This window comes from Barbatula barbatula (assembly GCF_947034865.1).
Source record: "Barbatula barbatula genome assembly, chromosome: 9".
Classification (NCBI taxonomy): Eukaryota; Metazoa; Chordata; class Actinopteri; order Cypriniformes; family Nemacheilidae; genus Barbatula; species Barbatula barbatula.
In genome coordinates this window covers 24989387-25008193 of record NC_136772.1, presented here as the reverse complement: position 1 = coordinate 25008193, position 18807 = coordinate 24989387, and the positions used below count along the sequence as shown (strand labels likewise).

General features: G+C 43.4%; 2 protein-coding genes across 3 annotated transcripts; both read left to right on the top strand.

The window, feature by feature from the left end:
• The first annotated feature begins 2319 nt into the window (after positions 1-2319).
• kif5aa (kinesin family member 5A, a) lies at positions 2320-13873 on the top strand. The gene is made up of 29 exons (XM_079464265.1): positions 2320-2873; positions 3169-3256; positions 3499-3572; positions 3649-3753; positions 3842-3890; positions 3973-4028; positions 4118-4205; positions 4839-4963; positions 5398-5502; positions 5581-5729; positions 7053-7201; positions 7282-7496; positions 7582-7650; positions 7724-7930; positions 8027-8173; positions 8446-8634; positions 8790-8907; positions 9029-9081; positions 9224-9330; positions 9413-9514; positions 9683-9743; positions 10288-10359; positions 10440-10544; positions 11933-12149; positions 12243-12384; positions 12478-12542; positions 12700-12727; positions 12825-12912; positions 13036-13873. Exons 1-28 carry the CDS (start codon positions 2745-2747, stop codon positions 12901-12903), a joined length of 3093 nt encoding a protein of 1030 aa, XP_079320391.1. The 5' UTR covers positions 2320-2744; the 3' UTR covers positions 12904-12912; positions 13036-13873.
• A 929-nt stretch (positions 13874-14802) lies between these two features.
• pcbp2 (poly(rC) binding protein 2) lies at positions 14803-18535 on the top strand. Of its 2 annotated transcripts, XM_079464657.1 has the most exons (12): positions 14803-15032; positions 15494-15626; positions 15789-15821; positions 15908-16024; positions 16107-16238; positions 16333-16461; positions 16532-16606; positions 16740-16781; positions 16862-16934; positions 17025-17080; positions 17258-17427; positions 17514-18535. In XM_079464657.1, exons 2-12 carry the CDS (start codon positions 15534-15536, stop codon positions 17548-17550), a joined length of 957 nt encoding a protein of 318 aa, XP_079320783.1. In that variant the 5' UTR covers positions 14803-15032; positions 15494-15533; the 3' UTR covers positions 17551-18535. The 2 variants fall into 2 exon arrangements, with proteins under 2 accessions (XP_079320783.1, XP_079320782.1); XM_079464656.1 differs by having other exon boundaries at positions 14840-15032; positions 16862-17080.
• Positions 18536-18807: the final 272 nt, after the last annotated feature.

Sequence of the window (18807 nt, the reverse complement as noted above, 5' to 3'; positions counted from 1 at the left end):
AAAAAAAATGCTTCTCTCTGTATTCATAGGCACATTGTATGCACTAATTTAATCCATTTGACCGAAATATTAGAAAAAAAACCTTGAATTAAGCTGACCAATTTAAGCGTGGATGTCAACTTGCCTGGCTCAGTGCATGGATCTGTGTTCTGTCAGTGCTTGAGAGGTAAAGTATGGGAACAAAACAGAACACTTGGATTGTGGCAAAGAAACCCTATATACAATTTTCCCTTTTTTGCACTAAGACAGGGCGATTAATGGCCTGTTTGTGGCAGATAGCCATATGCAGATGTTTTTGCAGAGGTCTCTGCTTTGACCACAGAACCACTTTAGTGTGGCCTCACTCAAACCAGTGTCAGGATGGTTATGACCCAAAGTATTAAAATTGTATGATTCAGCTGACCATTCAGCTGGGACCAGCCATCAATGACATCAATATACTATGTCACTTTAAATGCAAACTGACACTCCAATTTTTATATTGTTTGTTAAATGGCTAAATAGAGGAAGTAAAGTCTACATTAATACATATGTATAGTGTTCATATGGCTGCTTAATCATTTGAGTTTACATACTGACATCTGTTTTCCACCTGTTACGTCTTAATGTTGTTTCATTAATTAACAATCCAGCACCTTAAAAGGGCACTGAGAGGGTTACAGGGTTCTTAAAAGGCCCTGACAAAGTTTTACAAACAAATGTTATCTGTTAGTTTAGATACGTCGTTTAATTCTGAGAAAGTGGCATTCGTTCGTAGCATAGGACTGACTTTAATTTATATACAAGAATTAAAGATGTTTTTTTATATTTCTCTTGTAGAAACTGAATGTAGAGGCTTCAGTTTCCTCAAGAAGGGGACAGTAATTTATGTTCACATTCAATACAATAAAGAAAAGCTCTGTGCATTTACCTCCATGATAATGCACACAGAAAGTGTCTTTTATTTATTTGTTTCACCCTTATAAAGGTTCAAATAACTTTTAATTATATTTGGTCTTTATCAGCTGCCAGTACCACTATACGATTTGGTTGTTGGGCGCAGATGTCACTCTTTCATGTTATTATTCACCCATAAAATTAGGTACAAGCGCTCATCCCAATCCTGAAAGTCTTTTAATTAATTTTTAATTATATCACATGTGTTTAAGTGCAAAATCTCTGAAACAGAAATGTTTTAACAATCACCACCTGCTGGTTATAATTGTTGGCACAAAAAGCTCACCTTGTTTTACAAAGAGATGTGCTTTATCCTATAACTATCTTAATTAAGTACCTCTTCTGTACTGTTTTCCCACACAAATATATAATTTTTTTTACTACTGTGTTTATTTAAGAACAAGGCTTGAGTGGAGTAAAAGCAGATCATTTTCATTTTGTACAGCAATCATATTAGTTTATCTACATAACAATAATAAATAAGAGACAAGAAAAGACAAATAAATAGAAGTATCCATAGCATGTTTAATGTTGGTAGCACAGAGTCTATAGGACCCCCCAGGTGTGCAGAAATGGTTTGACCCAATTCGTAGGCAGCCAATGATATTGACCCGTTTAAACTGGAAACCGGTGTCTGAATCACGCGTTGTTTACGTGTATTCTACGTGTACTTGACGTGTATTTAACACGTTGAGTACGTGTTAAATACACGTAAAGTACACGTTAATTTTTCACGCGTAAAGTACACGTAAAGTACGCGTAAAGTACACGTAAAGTACGCGTAAAGTACACGTACTTAACGTGTTGTTGACGTGTTAAAATTCGCGCGTTTTTGACCCTTTTGGCCTTCCATATTTCTCAATATGCGTCGCGTGCAGGGGTGAAATGCTGTGCGGTCAAGTTCAGTTCTCTTCATTAATGGACTGATGACCGCTGAGAAAACCAGCAGTGGTCACGTGACACAGCCTCAACAGCTATTTACATGCACGCAGAAGCCCCCCCGCACACAAAAGCCCCCGCACGCACGCAGAAACCCCCCCGCACACAAAAGCCCCCGCACGCACGCAGAACCCCCCCGCACACAAAAGCCCCCGCACGCACGCAGAACCCCCCCGCACACAAAAGCCCCCGCACGCACGCAGAAAGCCCCCCGCACACAAAAGCCCCCGCACGCACGCAGAAACCCCCCCGCACACAAAAGCCCCCGCACGCACGCAGAACCCCCCCGCACACAAAAGCCCCCGCACGCACGCAGAACCCCCCCGCACACAAAAGCCCCCGCACGCACGCAGACAGCCCCCCGCACGCACGCAGAAACCCCCCGCACGCACGCAGAAACCCCCCCGCACACAAAAGCCCCCGCACGCACGCAGAAACCCCCCCGCACGAGAACACAACTGAAAATAGTCCGTGAAGAATAAAACTCTGAGATTCTTCAGATCGATTCGTGCGTCTGAAGCTCCTCCCATTTCCTCGAGCTCTTTGATGCGAAGCGTCAGAGACACGCCCTGAATCCGCATCCCTCATGACAACAGCAGCATCAGCATCAGCATCAGCATCACTGCAGGAGAAGCTTTACACCACTGAATAAAAGCCGCATCAACGACGACACATTTAATAAGTGTAAACGATCATCTGTCATCGAAAGGTTTGAACGCTGCTAAAGCTTCGACGTTTGACGCTGCGCTTGCTTCGACGATCCGCCGCCATTTGCTCGAGTTCAGGCCGTTCATCAGGCTTCAGCTCGCGCTCTGATATAAACATCTGATCTTTTATTCTCAGTTTAATCTCGAGGTTTGTGTGACATCATGACGGACGCGGTGTCTGAGTGTAATATTAAAGTGTTGTGTCGCTTCAGGCCTCTGAATAAGGCCGAAATCCTGCGAGGGGACAAATTCCTGCCCACCTTTCAAGGAGACGACACCGTCATCATCGGGGTGAGAAAAATCCACAGTGCTCGAGCTTCAGCTCTATGACATCATCACAGCGGGTTTACCTTAAATACAGCTCATTGTATTTAAATGTGTGTGTGTGTGTGTGTGTTTGACGTCACATCTGTCGTGTTACTGTATGTATATGTCAGAGGAGTCAGAGTGATGCTTTGAATGAAGGGAGTGGCAGGTGATATAATCAATAATGTGTTGAATATCGTCTGAGAATATTACAGTCGTGTGTGTAAAGTGTAGTGGATGGAGTAATGACTTCCTCTGGCGTGTTGTTTTGTGTCCACAGGGGAAATCGTATGCGTTTGATCGTGTGTTTCCCACTAACACCACTCAGGAGCAGGTCTATAACGCCTGTGCCAAACAGATCGTCAAAGGTCAGTGTGTGTGTGTAAGGTATTGCTACTCTATTACGTGAGGAATGAATGTATCTGAATCAAAAACATGACTTTCTGTACAGTATTAAAAGTTAACGATGTTGATTTGTCATGAGTTTTGTGTAATTCAATTGTGTGTAGCTGAAGGTGAATTATAAAATGCCACTCATGATGACTCAGTGATTCTTTCAGATCAAATCTGTCTGAGACTGATCTCATGAGTCCCCTGTGTGTGTGTGTAGATGTGCTGGGGGGGTACAATGGCACTATCTTTGCCTATGGACAGACGTCCTCTGGGAAGACTCACACTATGGAGGTACAGTCGTGTCATCAGCGGTTAATACACAGAATGGTAGCGGATGATTTGAGTGTGTATGTGGCTTCACCCGCAGGGTAACTTACACGACCCTCAGCAGATGGGCATCATCCCTCGTATCGCGGAGGACATCTTCAATCACATCTTCTCAATGGATGAAAACCTGGAGTTTCACATCAAAGTAAACACACACACACACACACAACACTTCATATTCATATTCAGACTCTTGAGCGTCTTAACCCTTCACTACTGATGACTGTTCTCAGGTGTCCTACTTTGAGATCTACATGGAGAAGATTCGTGATCTTTTGGATGGTTTGTGGAAACAGAACTTGTGCATATGAGAAGTTTTTGTTGTCCAGGGCTCAGTGTTTAATTCTCTGTTCTGTGTTTTTAGTCACAAAGACCAACTTGTCCGTGCACGAGGATAAGAACCGCGTCCCGTATGTGAAGGTGATCAGTCGCTCATTTTCTGATCAGAGGTCATATACAAACATGACTAGATGAATGTACAGATTGACACGTGTGTGTTGTGTGTCCAGGGCTGTACTGAACGCTTTGTGTCCAGTCCTGAGGAGGTGATGGATGTCATTGATGAAGGGAAATCCAATCGTCACGTCGCTGTCACCAGTGAGACAATAAACCTTCATCTGAACACCTCACTCATACAGCATCACATCACATACTGTCACTGCATCTGGATCTTCACAATATATACATATGTGTTTATTAAAGCATTTCAAATGCGCATAAATTTGACAAATTTGGACAAAAATGATTCGTCAACCACATGTTTTCTCTAATGAAAACAAGACAATAACTGAATAAAAATGTATTTATGATAATATAATGTTACTATATACGTCAACTAATAAAAACCAGACGATATTGCCATAAATATTATAAAACCATAATATTCTTGTCTCACTCGACGGACGTCAGCTTGTGTTCATTTGCTGCTGTGCATCTCATTCTACATTCGAGTGTGTTTACAATGCGTCTTACTTTCCTTCTAAATCGCCGGTAAAACACAGCAAACTAAAGCACGAGTGCTGGCACGTTCTCCCGAAAGTTTTGCAAGTATCCGTCCAAAGACTAAAACTGAATCCAAATCTGCTGTCAAAACGAACATTTGTTCATTTTGTCCAGCGTGAATTTGAGTAGACACAGTCTCTCACCTCATCCAGGACACTGATGACTCTGTATACAACCTTCAGACGTGAATGAGCAGAAGATGAGACCGTGATGTTTTTTCTCCGTCAGATATGAATGAGCACAGCTCTCGCAGTCACAGCATCTTCCTGATCAACATCAAACAGGAACATGTGGAGACGGAGCAGAAACTCTGTGGAAAGCTCTATCTGGTGGATCTGGCCGGCAGTGAGAAGGTTGTGTGTCTATTAACATTTCATTATGAAATAAGTCTAATGTGATTTATATGGACAGGTTTACTGTGGGTTTCTTTATTAAGTTTGGATTCTTCTTATTGAAGTTTGCTTAATTAGTGGCACAATTACCTTCATTGCAGCATCAGAGAGTTTTGTCATGTAATGTTCAGATAAATCAGATTAGTTTGAATCATTTAGGTTTATAACCTCATGTCCAGCATCAATTTCATTATGTGTTTCTTGTGGAAAATAATGTCTGCGTAAATAAAATAAATCTGCGTCTTTCTCTTTATACATCTTAATAAATGACTGTGATGAAAGAACACAGTCTCATGTGTAGCTCCTATCTGTAAACATCCCAAAAACAACAACAGGTTTAGTGAATAAATGATGGATGATTGGTGATAAATCATCAGTGTGTTGTGTTGATGCAGGTCAGTAAGACGGGTGCTGCTGGAGCTGTTCTGGATGAAGCTAAAAACATCAACAAGTCTCTGTCTTCTCTGGGAAACGTCATCTCTGCTCTCGCTGAGGGAACCGTAAGCTATACACACACACACACAACGCAGACACACACATCACACACACTCTCATGGGTTTGTCTTGTGTGTGAGCAGAAGAGTCATGTGCCGTACCGTGACAGTAAGATGACCAGGATCCTGCAGGATTCTCTGGGTGGAAACTGTCGCACCACCATGTTCATCTGCTGCTCCCCCTCCAGCTACAATGATCCTGAGACCAAATCCACTCTCATGTTTGGACAGCGGTAATACACACAAACACGCACACACACGCATGCTCGAACACACACGCACCCATACACACAGGCATTCACATATACACACACACATAAGCACACACGCACGCACGCATGCACGTATGCAGACGCACACATGTGCATGCATGCAGCAAACACACGCACCCATACACACAGGCATTCACATACACACACACACACATAAGCACGCACGCACGCATGCACGTATGCAGACGCACACATATGCATGCATGCTCGAACACACACGCACCCATACACACAGGCATTCACATACACACACACACACATAAGCACGCACGCACGCATGCACGTATGCAGACGCACACATATGCATGCATGCTCGAACACACACGCACCCATACACACAGGCATTCACATACACACACACACACACACACACACATAAGCACGCACGCACGCATGCACGTATGCAGACGCACACATATGCATGCATGCTCGAACACACACGCACCCATACACACAGGCATTCACATACACACACACACACACACACACACACATAAGCACGCATGCACATATGCAGACGCACACATATGCATGCATGCTCGAACACACACGCACCCATACACACAGGCAGTGAAGTTAATAAAAATCCTTTAACGCACAGCTAGCCGTGGATTATCCCGCTTATATCATGGTTATCTGTCAAGTTAAAGCTGTTATTGATGTTTACAGTTTAGCTTTAGATCAAACCGCTGAAAATGACGGTTATTTTCCTAAATTCAATGACTGGAGCTCCCCGTGTGTTAAAGGGTTTTAATGCACACCCTCCAGCCAATCAGAATCCAGCATTCAAACAGACCATGGTATAAGACATATTGACCCACAGGTGAAGGCAACGCATTAAACTGAGAAATCAGTTCAGTCACATCTGAGGTTCTTTTGAAACTCTTTTTCTCAGGGGAAATATCTGACACTTGAGCAAAAGTCATCATTTGTTGTCCGTGTAGTCTCATTGATGTCTAGGAGAAATAACTTACATTAACATTATCCTATACATTTGTTTCTTGGCATGGAACCCACGTCACGCCTTGTTCTTACCACTGAGCTACATGATAGCAAACTGAGATGTGAAAGAGATTTCATCTCAGATAGACTCACTGAGGCCGTCAAATTGAGCAGCATTGCATGAAATAAAGCTTAAAACTAACACTTACACTCAGAGTCAATCTCATTCATCTTACCTTCTCTCCAAATGTACAGTAAATCATTGTTAGTTCAAGGTTTCTGATTTCAGTACAATCGACTGGAAAGCAGTAGTGCAGATGAAGTTGTGACTGTGTGTTTCAGCGCTAAAACCATCAAGAACGCGGCCTCCATTAACCTGGAGCTGACGGCTGAGCAGTGGAAGAGAAAGTATGAGAAAGAGAAAGAGAAGAACAAGGGTCTGAGAGACACCGTCCAGAGTCTGGAGATGGAGCTGAAGCGCTGGCGCAGCGGTCAGAATCTCTCCTCCACATTCAACATACAGAGATCATCTGAGGGCTTCATCACCTGACTCGTGTCTGTGTGTTGACAGGAGAGAATGTTCCAGAGACAGAGCAGACTAATGTTGGTGTGGTGAAACTGGACGGCACTGATGACGTCTCACTGGACAATGAGAAACCAACGGATCATCAGCGGATGAGAGACAGAGACTCAGACTCCTCCTCTATCGTAGTGCGCATCTCTGAAGAGGAGCGGCAGAAATATGAGGAGGAGATCCGTAAACTCTACCGACAACTGGACGATAAGGTGAACACATGGCTGTGTCATACGTCACATGACCTCTAGACGTGCTCTTCATGCTGTAGAGTGAAACTGTGCTGGTGTTTTCTAGGATGACGATATCAATCTTCAGTGTCAGCTGGTGGAGAAGCTGAAGGAGCAGATCTTAGATCAGGATGAGGTGAGCGAGTCAGCTGGTCAGGGTGATCCACGTGCCTGCGAGATGTTTTAAAGTGGTGCTGTGTGTGTTGTAGTTGCTGGCGTCCACACGTGGTGACAGTGATAAGGTCCAGACCGAGCTGGGTCGTCTGCAGACGGAGAGCGAGAGCGCTAAAGCTGAGGTGCGAGAGGTTCTGCAGGCGCTAGAAGAGCTCGCCGTCAACTACGACCAGAAGAGTCAGGAGGTGGAGGAGAAGAGTCTTCACAACAAACAGCTGGCCGAGCAGCTCAGTCATAAGATGGTGAGACACACAACCATTTTCATCAAACTGGAGAGCTTAAGAATATAAAACTGTCCCGTCTGAGTGTTCTTTCTCCATCGTGCTCATGTTCGGCAGGCGAGTTTGATGGAGCTGGAGGCGGAGCTTGCTCAGATGCAGGAAGTGAGCTCACAGCAGAGGAAGCGTATCGCTGACGTGTTGAACGGACTGATGAAGGACCTCAGTGAGTTCAGCAGCATCGTCGGCAATGGAGAAATCAAACTAGTAAGTCATGAGACTCATGTGAGACGCTTGAGCGTGTGTTACACTGTGAATATAACCCCAGACACACATGTATGTTTTGAAACAGTTACTACATCACAAATATATCACAGACACGTGTTTCTGTCTGACGTGTGAACTGAACGGGTCTCAATATGATCTGTGGAATACATCAGTTCATCAACATTCAGAAATATCTGTCATATACCCCCAATCTGAAGTGCAGACAGCTGTGTGTGTGTATGAATGTTTGTGTCTTCTCTGTGTGTGTGTAGCCGGTGGAGATCAGTGGAGCCATTGAGGAGGAGTTCACTGTGGCACGACTCTACATCAGTAAGATCAAGTCGGAGGTGAAGTCCATGGTGAAGCGCTGCAGACAGCTGGAAAACATGCAGCTCGAGTGTCATCGCAAGATGGAGGAGACCAGCCGAGAGCTCTCTTCCTGTCAGCTCCTCATCTCGCAGGTGTGCTCTCCTCCTGACACTAGACATCAAACCTTGTGATACTGGGATAACAGATGGGGAGGATGGTGATGACGAGAGGAGCGGGGCTGGGGAAGAGGGCATGAGATGTTTTATACTGTTAGAAAACATTTGTGTGTGTTTGTGTGTTTGTGCAGCATGAGGCAAAGATCCGCTCTCTCACTGAGTACATGCAGAATGTGGAGCAGAAGAAGAGACAGCTGGAGGACAGTTATGATGCTCTGAGTGAAGAACTCTACACACTGCAGAACTCAGGTAACACACACACATCCTGGTTTATTGTATCCTGTGACTCTCACGCTACGCCACACAATGTAGATGAACACAATGATACACACACACATGAAGCGCTCGTGTCGTTGCGTTTTGTTTTCAGAGAGTCATGCAGCGGATGAAGGAGAGAAGGCAGACAGAGAGGCTGATGGGAAGGTGAATGAATGATCTCAAAACGACACTTCAGCCTGTCCTTAACACAATTATATCACTGATATGATCATCAGTCTGATGACTTGAACATGTGGATGTTTTATGGTCCTGATGAGATGAGATGTTTTGCGTTGTGTTTCTGCAGAAGGTGTGTGGTCGCTCTGCCCTTCACGTGGAGTCCCGTCAGACTCAGCTGAGTCTCCTGCGAGATGAGATCAATGAGAAACAGCGACTCATCGATGAGCTTACTGAGTCAGTTTACTTCATTCATTCATGATAATAAATCACAATCTGACCCTGAGGAAGTCTAATGATGTCATATCCTGTTATCCAGTAAGAATCAAGCTCTGGAGCTGGAGCTGGCTCACGTGCGGTCCAGTCTCACAAACCTGAAGAGACAAGACGAGTCCAAAAGCGCCTGTCTGGAGAAGCTGTCGTACGTCACACAAACACACACCAGAGAAACGTCTCTGAGAGCTTTAAAAGCTCTGGGTCCGGAGCCCTCTCGTCCTGCTGGCTTTAAATATGCTTTATATCTGCTGAACTGGTGAAATGTGTGCAGCGCAGCGTGAAGTTCAACACATGTTTTGTCTTTCATCTTCAGATTTCAGCAGGAGAGACACGCACAGTCTAAACAGGATCTTAAAGGTCTCGAGGAGACTGTGGTGAGTTTCATTTCTTCCTGAAACATTCTTGACATATTCTTGAATATGTGAAGCACACACGTCATTCTGAAGCACAGCGGTCACAGAAACATTCCCCAGAACACTATTAGCACAATTTCACAACAAAACAATAACTAATAGTAGTGCTATGTGTTATATTCATGTTTCATTTAGTGGAGTTTGTGTTTTTTCTCTTTCGGTCGAGTTTGTAGGCACTGCTGTTCTTAAAGTGAAAGTGAATCATTGACTCTCTCTTGTGTGTTTGTAAATCTCTTTCTTCAGTGAAACACATGTTTTGTGTTCACACAATGGAAGTCAATAGGATTTGTTTACATGTATTCATTTATCAGACACTTTAATCCAAAGTAACTTACAAATGAGGAGAGGAATAGAAACAGGTGCTGTGAAAGCGCTCTGTGTATGTGAATATGGGAGAATAGAACAGAAATAAACAAAATATCTTCTTTTGTGTCTAATAATAAATGATGAAAATGATAGACAGTATGATCACATGATGTCTCACGTGTTTCTCTCTTCGTGTCAGGCCCGTGAACTCCAGACCCTCCACAACCTGCGCAAGCTGTTCGTTCAAGACCTCACGACTCGAGTTAAAAAAGTGGGTTCCTCGTGTCAACATCATGTCAGAATGAATCAATGATTACTGTCACTCACAGATTTCTATTGACAAATGCACAGAGTACAGAAACTGGACCTGATGATAGTGGGGGGTCTAACACTCAGAAACAGAAGATTTCCTTTCTTGAGAACAACCTGGATCAGCTTACGAAGGTTCATAAACAGGTCAGCAGGACGCACACACACATTCAACATCACATCACCAGCTTCTGCGTACATGTAAACTATTCGCTTTTCTGCGAAATTCGCCTCTTTGAATCCATATTCCATTCTTGTGAATCGTATAGATCTGAAGAGTTTTATTCACAGATTGAAGGCGATTTATAAAATGTATATAGAACATTGAGAACATACTTAGATCATTCAATGCACAGATACAGGCAACATCATAGCATGAGCATCAGGCGCGGATCCGGCAGGAAAAGCACGTTTTAAACGCCTGTGAAAAGCATTGCTGAAAGGGACGATAGAAAAGAGAAAATGCTGTTGATATTTATTTGGAGAAAAAAAGTGATGTGGATGTTGTCATGTGTTAGGTTAGGGTTTGGGACCAAATGAACCAAACTATAGCGAGTGAGAAAGCGCCCAACAGATGATATTTATTTTAGACACGATCAAATCGCTTCATAACACATTAAAATGTCGTCAGGAGTCACGTGGATTGCTTTCGTGTTGCTTGTATCTGCTTTTTGTTTTTTTTAATAACTCTCTTTTCTTTTAGACCTCTTAGGTTGATTTCACGTTTATTTTCAACTTTATTTTCTGCATGTTTAAAAGACGCGCATGCGCTTTGCTTCCTTTATATTAGCAAAGACTTAGAAAGGTGCACTGCACATCTCAGAAAACGAAGACAAATAAGACAAATAATCATTTTAGATGTTTACTTAGGATTTGTAGCAATCGCGTGACGAGAGCAAAGTATTTTTTTTTTTAAATGAAAATCATAAATTAAACCGAAATCCATATTTTTCACTTAAAATTACACTGTGCTCATTCCAACTCATTATGTCTGCACGGGTCACATTGCGTATTGAAGCAAATTGTCTTAAAAAAACTGCGTCAGAATGCATAATTTACATGATAAAATAAATAAATAAATAACAACCACCAACACCCCCCCAACAACATGATAAGTGATGAGGGTTTGTTTTGATATTTGACAAAAAAATAAACAGGCGAATATCATACAAAATACAAACAAACAGGTAAACAAGGGGAAGGGCCAGATGGACTGAGCGTGATTCAAGATTGAGACAGAAAGAGTCAAACTGGAGTCACGTGAACATTTGTATAAAATACTGAATATAACCATCAAATAAGTCCAGTGCATCACTAGTGACTGAGGTGACACATACAGGACTAGAAAACAAAGTACAAACATACAATATGAACAATACAATAAACTTACTTAAATGCTGAGAAAAACAACAAATACTGAAAAATCTCACAGATAACCTCGTCAAACACAATTTTGCAACATATCACATTTAAAGATCCTTTTCCGTTGCATAAATACCTTCTTAAAGTTCACGTGTCTCTCTTTTACTGTGCAGCTGGTACGTGATAATGCAGATCTGCGCTGTGAGCTTCCGAAGTTGGAGAAGCGTCTTCGTTCTACGGCTGAGCGTGTTCGGGCGCTGGAGACGGCACTGAAGGATGCTAAGCAGGGCGCCATGAACGATCGCCGGCGTTATCAGCAGGAAGTGGAGCGTATACGTGATGCCATGCGTCTGCGTTATCCTCTGCGCCGGCCCAATGCCGCTCAGATCGGTACTGAAACATTGCTGCATCGCAAACAGTGGATGAGGCGGAGATTTCCTCATGTGAACTAACACGCTGTACTTTATGCTTTTCCTCTCACAGCGAAGCCGGTAAGACCTGGACATCACGTCACAGCCACGTCACCCACCAGCTTCACCTCCACACGCTCCACTAAACCCGTCACATCATACAGCAATGCACTCTTCCAACAGGACGAGAAACCTGCTTTACAGAAAACCAACACGTGAGCATCACTGCATTACACACACACGTCTCTCTCTCTCTGTCTGTGCGTATGTGTGTGTGTGACGTGTCTCACCACATGTCTGTGTTTCAGAGTTGGATACAGCACTGTGAGATCTGTAGACACACTGAACTCCTGTCCACTCGACGTGGAGAACGGTGAGTCTGTGCGTGCGTGTGTTTCTTCAGTAATAGAGTCCTTTTCCATCTGAGCTCATGCTGACCGACAAATCTTCACTGAAATGAAAAATGTAGTTTGCTGTGATGCTTTACTGTAAATATGATCATGTGTTGTTGTGTTTCTTTGTGTTTACAGGAAACAGCACAGATATAAATGATAACAGGTGAGTGTCATGATGATTGACACCTGCCGCTCAGAGTGCCCACACGCGGTGTCCTGGACACCTGACTGTTCATGTGTTTTGTGTGATCGTGTTTCAGGAGTGATGTTCACTGTGGCAGTGTGTTGGACGACGCGTCTCGAATCTACATCATGCAGCAGGGCACAGCAGCCAGTTAATCCATTAATGTAGGCCAACACACGTGCACGCACACACAGTTCATATAATCAGTTAACATCTAACACACATCTCATAGCTGATGAACATGAAATGACAATCTTGTGTAAATGTTGTTTGTGTTTTTTCTGCAGATATTCCACGTGTCAGATGTGTGCATGCAGCCGTTGAGCTCTCGTCAGCCTCTCTCTCAGATTCTCTGTGTGTGTAGCGTCTTATATTCCACACAATATTCTCCGTCATGTCATGAATGCTGTCTCTTGTATCTCACTGTTGCATGTTTGCTTTGTTTAGTCAGAAAACGGCGCGTAAGGTTGTAAAGTAACGCTCACGTAGTTCTTTGAATACACACATCTATATCGCTCGCATTATAACACAGAAATCACTTCCCTTTATTCTTGCTGAGCCTTAAAGACAGACGTTGTGTACGCGCGTGCACAAATATACAAATTCAGATGGCCATGTGTCATCCTGTAGATTCTGATACATAGAAGTACTGACTACCTCCAGTTGTGCAAAAACTTTCATTTGCATTATTTGATTTTCCATCACAGATGTTATCAATAGAACATACTGTATCTTGCTGGAGTTGCTTCATAAAAATATCCCATTCTTTTTGCCAAAAAGCCCTAACCAATCACAGCTTACATTTCTCTCAGAAAATCCTGATCAGCCAATCAGGATGAGAGAATCGGGAGCGTTTGGGTCTGTATAATCTCTGATGTGTAATATTCTTCATTCTTCTTCTTCTTGAGTTGAAACAGTTTATTTAAAGCACGACGGATGATTTCATCATAGATTTCACTGGTATTGAAATGTATTCTGTGCTTTAATCCTCCAAACCTTTGCTGTCACTGTTAGAAGAGTCTTCAGATGAAGAGTCGTGTGCAATAGCTCCTGACTCACACAACATATCTTTATTGAAGGATATTTTATGTACAGTGTGGCAGGATCCCCAAATAAACTTCATTTAAAGAAAGCTGGGAATTCGTATTATTTACCATCTCAATTTTTGTCTGCACTGCCCCTTTAACACTTTGATCGCTATAAATAAAACATATATAAAGGTTTAATTTACAATGCTGTTGCCTGTCAGCATAAAGTTTCTTTCTGGTTTGAGTCTTTTTGGCAGACAAAAGTCCACGTGCTCGTGTTTTCATACAGTCAAGAGAGTCTGTATGATGTGCACATACACTATTTACATTTACTCATTTGTCAGACTCTTTTATCCAAAGCGACGTACAAGTAGTTTTTTTTTACAGTGTGACATTACTGCAGATCAATCAGGGGTAAGGTGTCTTGCTCAAGGGCCCTTCAGTCATGATCTGCTGGTACTGAGACTCAAACCTTCTGATCACAAACCCAACACTCTTACCACTAGGCCACAGCTGACTCCACTTAATGTTTTTTTATGAGCCACAGCAATTATATGTCACTGTTGGTCTATAGAAAATCAATACGTTCACTTGTTTTCAAATAAAATATGAACTAGTCATAGTTTTTAACGACAGCACACAGAAGAAGATGCTTTACTGATCCGCTCACATGCATCGATGCTTCCACCATTTTGAAACGGTCCACGCGGTTCCGAGCTCTCCAGTGTTCGCCACAGCTTTGACTGTTCCAATATGGCGGACAACTAGTGACGCATAGAAACAATTAATAATAATAGATTTTATAATTAGCATTTATTCCTCAAAAGACGTAATCACTGTTGTTTTATTCTTACACTGAAAAGTAAGGGTTGGTTATCTGAAATAACACGTTAAATAATAAACCTCGATGACCTATAGCGTCCACAGACCACCAACACGACTACATCATAACTTAAGCACATGTGCATCTTTAAAGTTTAATGTCTTTAAATCTTGTCCTTTAATCTCATAATCATGATTTACTGAAGCGCCGTTTGCTCTAGTGCGCAGCACGCAGCGTAGGGCGGGGCCAGCGCGCTCTGACGTCAGAAAGGTCGTGGGTGAGAGGTGATCTTGTTGTCTTTGTAAGAGTGGAGCTCGATCACGCAGCCGTGTCTTCCCTCTTCCCCGAATCCTCTCAAAACTCCCTCCCGAACCCTCCGAACCTTCCCCTCTTACCCTCCGGACCCTCCACCCCTTCCCGGAGCGCGCATCAGGTGAGACTTCCGCGCGTTTATCGCGTCCGTGGGCACGGTGGGCCTGTAGGCCGCTCGCTAGCCCCGTGCTAATCGCTCCCGTCTCGTTTCGGGTGAAATCGGAGGCTCGTGAAACGTTTGTGATGTGACCGTGTCGTGTAAATGATGCAGCGAGGCGTGTAAAGGCGCGTTAGACGCGTTTGTATCGTGTAAAGAGAAGCGTGCTGTTATTTTATTGACGTACGCAGCTGGTAAACACGCGAGCTAACGCTGCGTCAACCGGACCAGATGCTCCTCCGTGCCGTCGCATCTCTGCGTTCATGTTTTAATCGAACGTTAACGTTACGTGTTTAATGTGAATGTGAACATTAACTTCAGCGAGCTGCTGACCGGTGGATGGGAATCTTTATTTAAACGAGTCTATACATTTGTACTTCATCACTTCTTGTGTAGATGACGGTGTTGTGTTGTGTTGTGTTGAGGTCGATCATCGGAGAGCACAGCTCCAGGTGTGGTGTCATCATGGACTCTGGTGTGATTGAAGGAGGACTCAATGTCACTCTCACTATCAGACTGCTCATGCACGGGAAAGAAGTGGGCAGCATCATCGGGAAGGTGCGTCTCATCAAACATGATCATCCAGACAGATCTCTTATTCGCTCTACATGTGACTCTGTCATTGTTCTGAAGCAGTGTGATGATGATGATGATGATGATGATGTCACTGTATAATAATGAGTGAGGCTGATGTCTTCATGTGTGTCTTGTGTCTTACAGAAAGGTGAATCCGTGAAGAAGATGCGAGAGGAGGTGAGACGTCCGGTTTGAATTTGTTAGGAATAATGATTGTTCCTGTGTTACGCATGTGTTAATCTGTGATGTCATCGACTCTACAGAGCGGTGCCAGGATCAACATTTCTGAAGGGAACTGCCCTGAACGCATCATCACCCTCGCAGGACCCACCACCGCCATCTTTAAAGCTTTCTCCATGATCATAGAGAAACTGGAGGAGGTGTGTTGCTCGTGAATGTCCTGACATCGGTCTGTGTTAAGAATGAAGACTCCAGTGGTGACACGAGTGTGTGTGTTTTCAGGACATCAGCAGCTCTATGTCTAACAGCACAGCGACGTCTAAGCCTCCGGTGACGCTGAGGATTGTGGTGCCGGCCAGTCAGTGCGGCTCTCTGATCGGCAAGGGCGGCTGTAAGATAAAAGAGATCAGAGAGGTGAGCACACGTGTGTAACCTCATCATTTCACGTTGAGCGTTGAAGGCCGCTGTTATATTGTGTGTGTGTGTGTGTGTGTGCGCGCGCGCGCAGTCGACCGGAGCTCAGGTGCAGGTGGCCGGTGATATGCTGCCCAACTCTACTGAGAGAGCCATTACTATCGCTGGAACTCCTCTGTCCATCATCGAGTGTGTGAAACAGATCTGTGTGGTGATGCTGGAGGTACGTGACGTCTCACTTCTCTTATTCTCTGAATGATTTCTCTCTTCATCATCCCTCTTTATCTCTTCAGTCGCCTCCTAAAGGTGTGACCATCCCTTACCGGCCCAAACCCTCAGGATCGCCTGTCATATTTGCAGGAGGACAGGTGAGTGTGTGTGTTCCCTGCAGCCCGTCTTTTATTGGTCAGAAAAGAATCCCTGTGTGTGTGAGAGAAGGACATCAGTCAGAGCAGAGACATGTTTAGCTGTCACTGTGATGTTGTGTAATGTGTTTTGCAGGCCTATGCGGTGCAGGGACAACATGCCATTCCTCAGCCTGACGTGAGTCACTTTGACCCTGATCTCTGTGTGGTTGTGTTGTACATGTTTGTGTGATGTTGACATTGTGTTTTTCTTCACAGCTCACCAAACTTCATCAGTTGGCGATGCAGCAGAGTCCGTTTCCTTTGGCTCCCAGTAGCCAGGGCTTCACTGGTAACCACTTCTCCCTCCTCATATGCACACGCACTCGCGCATACACACACACAGAAGCATCATGTAATGTCTCTCCCTCTCTGTGTTCAGCTGGTATGGATGCTGCTGCGCAGACAGGCTCTCATGAACTGACCATTCCAAATGACGTGAGTGTGCTACATTTCTCATTTTGCTCTTTCAGATGTTTACCGTTTGCTCTGATGTGTCAATGTCACGTGCAGCTGTAGTTTCAAGAGAGAGTTTTGTACCAGTGACCTGTAAGCATTCGACAGGCTGAAGAGTCTTTACTGTACAGATAAAAGACTGCTGCTGATCTTTCACAGTTGATCGGCTGCATCATCGGCCGTCAGGGTGCAAAGATCAATGAGATCCGTCAGATGTCAGGGGCACAGATCAAGATCGCCAATCCAGTGGAGGGATCGACCGACCGGCAGGTGACCATCACGGGTTCACCCGCCAGCATCAGTCTGGCCGAGTACCTCATCAATGCACGGTAACATTCTCACGATGAGGAACGCTTGGACTTGATTTGTGCACGTGTGTCTGGTATTGATGGTGTGATGTGTGTTCTGATTGCAGACTCTCATCTGAGGCAACAGGGCTGGCTGCCAACTGATGCTTTCCACCCCCCACACACAGGCCATTTTCTTCCTCCATCATCATCATCATCATCCTCCTCCTCACACATTTACACTCTCTAAGTGCAAAAAGAAACCCAAGTATTCTCAGCCAAGCCTTTCCTTTCACCCACCCGAGCAATGCTTCATGGATATACACACTATTTTATTTATTTATTTCATGGAAATGTTTTTAAAATCCCTTTGCGTACAGTTTTTAATGTCTTTTTTTCTTCAATGCATATTCTGTCAGTTAACATATAATCATACGAAAGTGACATGATGGAAAAATCTGAGAAGACAAATGTTTCTATGTCAGATTTTTCTTAGAAAAACAGAAAAAAACGATAATAAAAAAGAGCAACTAAAGTATGCTAGATTGACCGCTTTCCCTCGATCCGACATTATTTATTTTAATTTAACTCTGGGAAGTTACAGATATTTTTAAATCTGAGAAACGAGCTTTAGACGACGAGCTCGGATGAATCAGATCGCTTTGAATCTGTACGTAACTAAATAATCTCTTTGTATTTTCTTTTTCTTTGGTCTTTGAATATTTGTCATTCCTCTTTTTTATCCTGAAGTTGGAGATTTTGATAGAGGGAGGGATGAGAGATGAGTGTCGCTGTAGATTTTGCATAAATGACTTTACTGATACCGAGTTGAGAATATATTTCTTTTAGAGAGATCTTTTTTTTAACGTGGTGGTGTGGAGGATTCCAGGTGGACAGGTTTATTTGATGATGCGACTGAGTTACTGATCAATTAAAAGACTAGAAGAAACTTTCTAGAATTAACACTAGTTTCCTGTCTACTCTGCTTGAGTAATAGTTTTGTTTTGTATAATTATTATATTATTGTTATTTCTTGCTGGAGGAAGGAAGACATAAAACATTTTTGTGCACGTTTTCAGAATATTGTAGATTTGGAGTGCAGCAGGAATGAAGAATTAAACATGCAAAATTAAAACATGAAATGCTGAAACTATGAAATCGTGTGCTTTTATTTCTCGTCTTTTATCAGCGTGTGGAAGATTCTTTACAGGTTCAGCAGAGCTCTTTACACACATCAGATGATTGTCATTGAACAATGTTCTTGGTTTTGCTGTGTTTGTTTGAGCAGCAGACTGCAGTAATGTCACATATATCATATACATCACAACACATAGAGTTCGTGTCATTAAGATATTGATCTATACAGCGATTGTCTGTTCCTCAAACTAACTAATTCAAATGAAATGTCCAAAAAAGATGTAA

Coding starts and splice junctions, on each gene's coding strand:
- kif5aa (XM_079464265.1), top strand. CDS start 2,745: ATGACGGACGCGGTGTCTGAGTGTAATATTAAAGTGTTGTGTCGCTTC. Junction 3,891..3,972: donor GATTCGTGATCTTTTGGATG/GTTTGTGGAAAC, acceptor CTGTGTTTTTAG/TCACAAAGACCAACTTGTCC. Junction 7,651..7,723: donor AGATCTTAGATCAGGATGAG/GTGAGCGAGTCA, acceptor TGTGTGTTGTAG/TTGCTGGCGTCCACACGTGG.
- pcbp2 (XM_079464656.1), top strand. CDS start 15,534: ATGGACTCTGGTGTGATTGAAGGAGGACTCAATGTCACTCTCACTATC. Junction 15,627..15,788: donor TGGGCAGCATCATCGGGAAG/GTGCGTCTCATC, acceptor TGTGTCTTACAG/AAAGGTGAATCCGTGAAGAA. Junction 17,081..17,257: donor AACTGACCATTCCAAATGAC/GTGAGTGTGCTA, acceptor GATCTTTCACAG/TTGATCGGCTGCATCATCGG.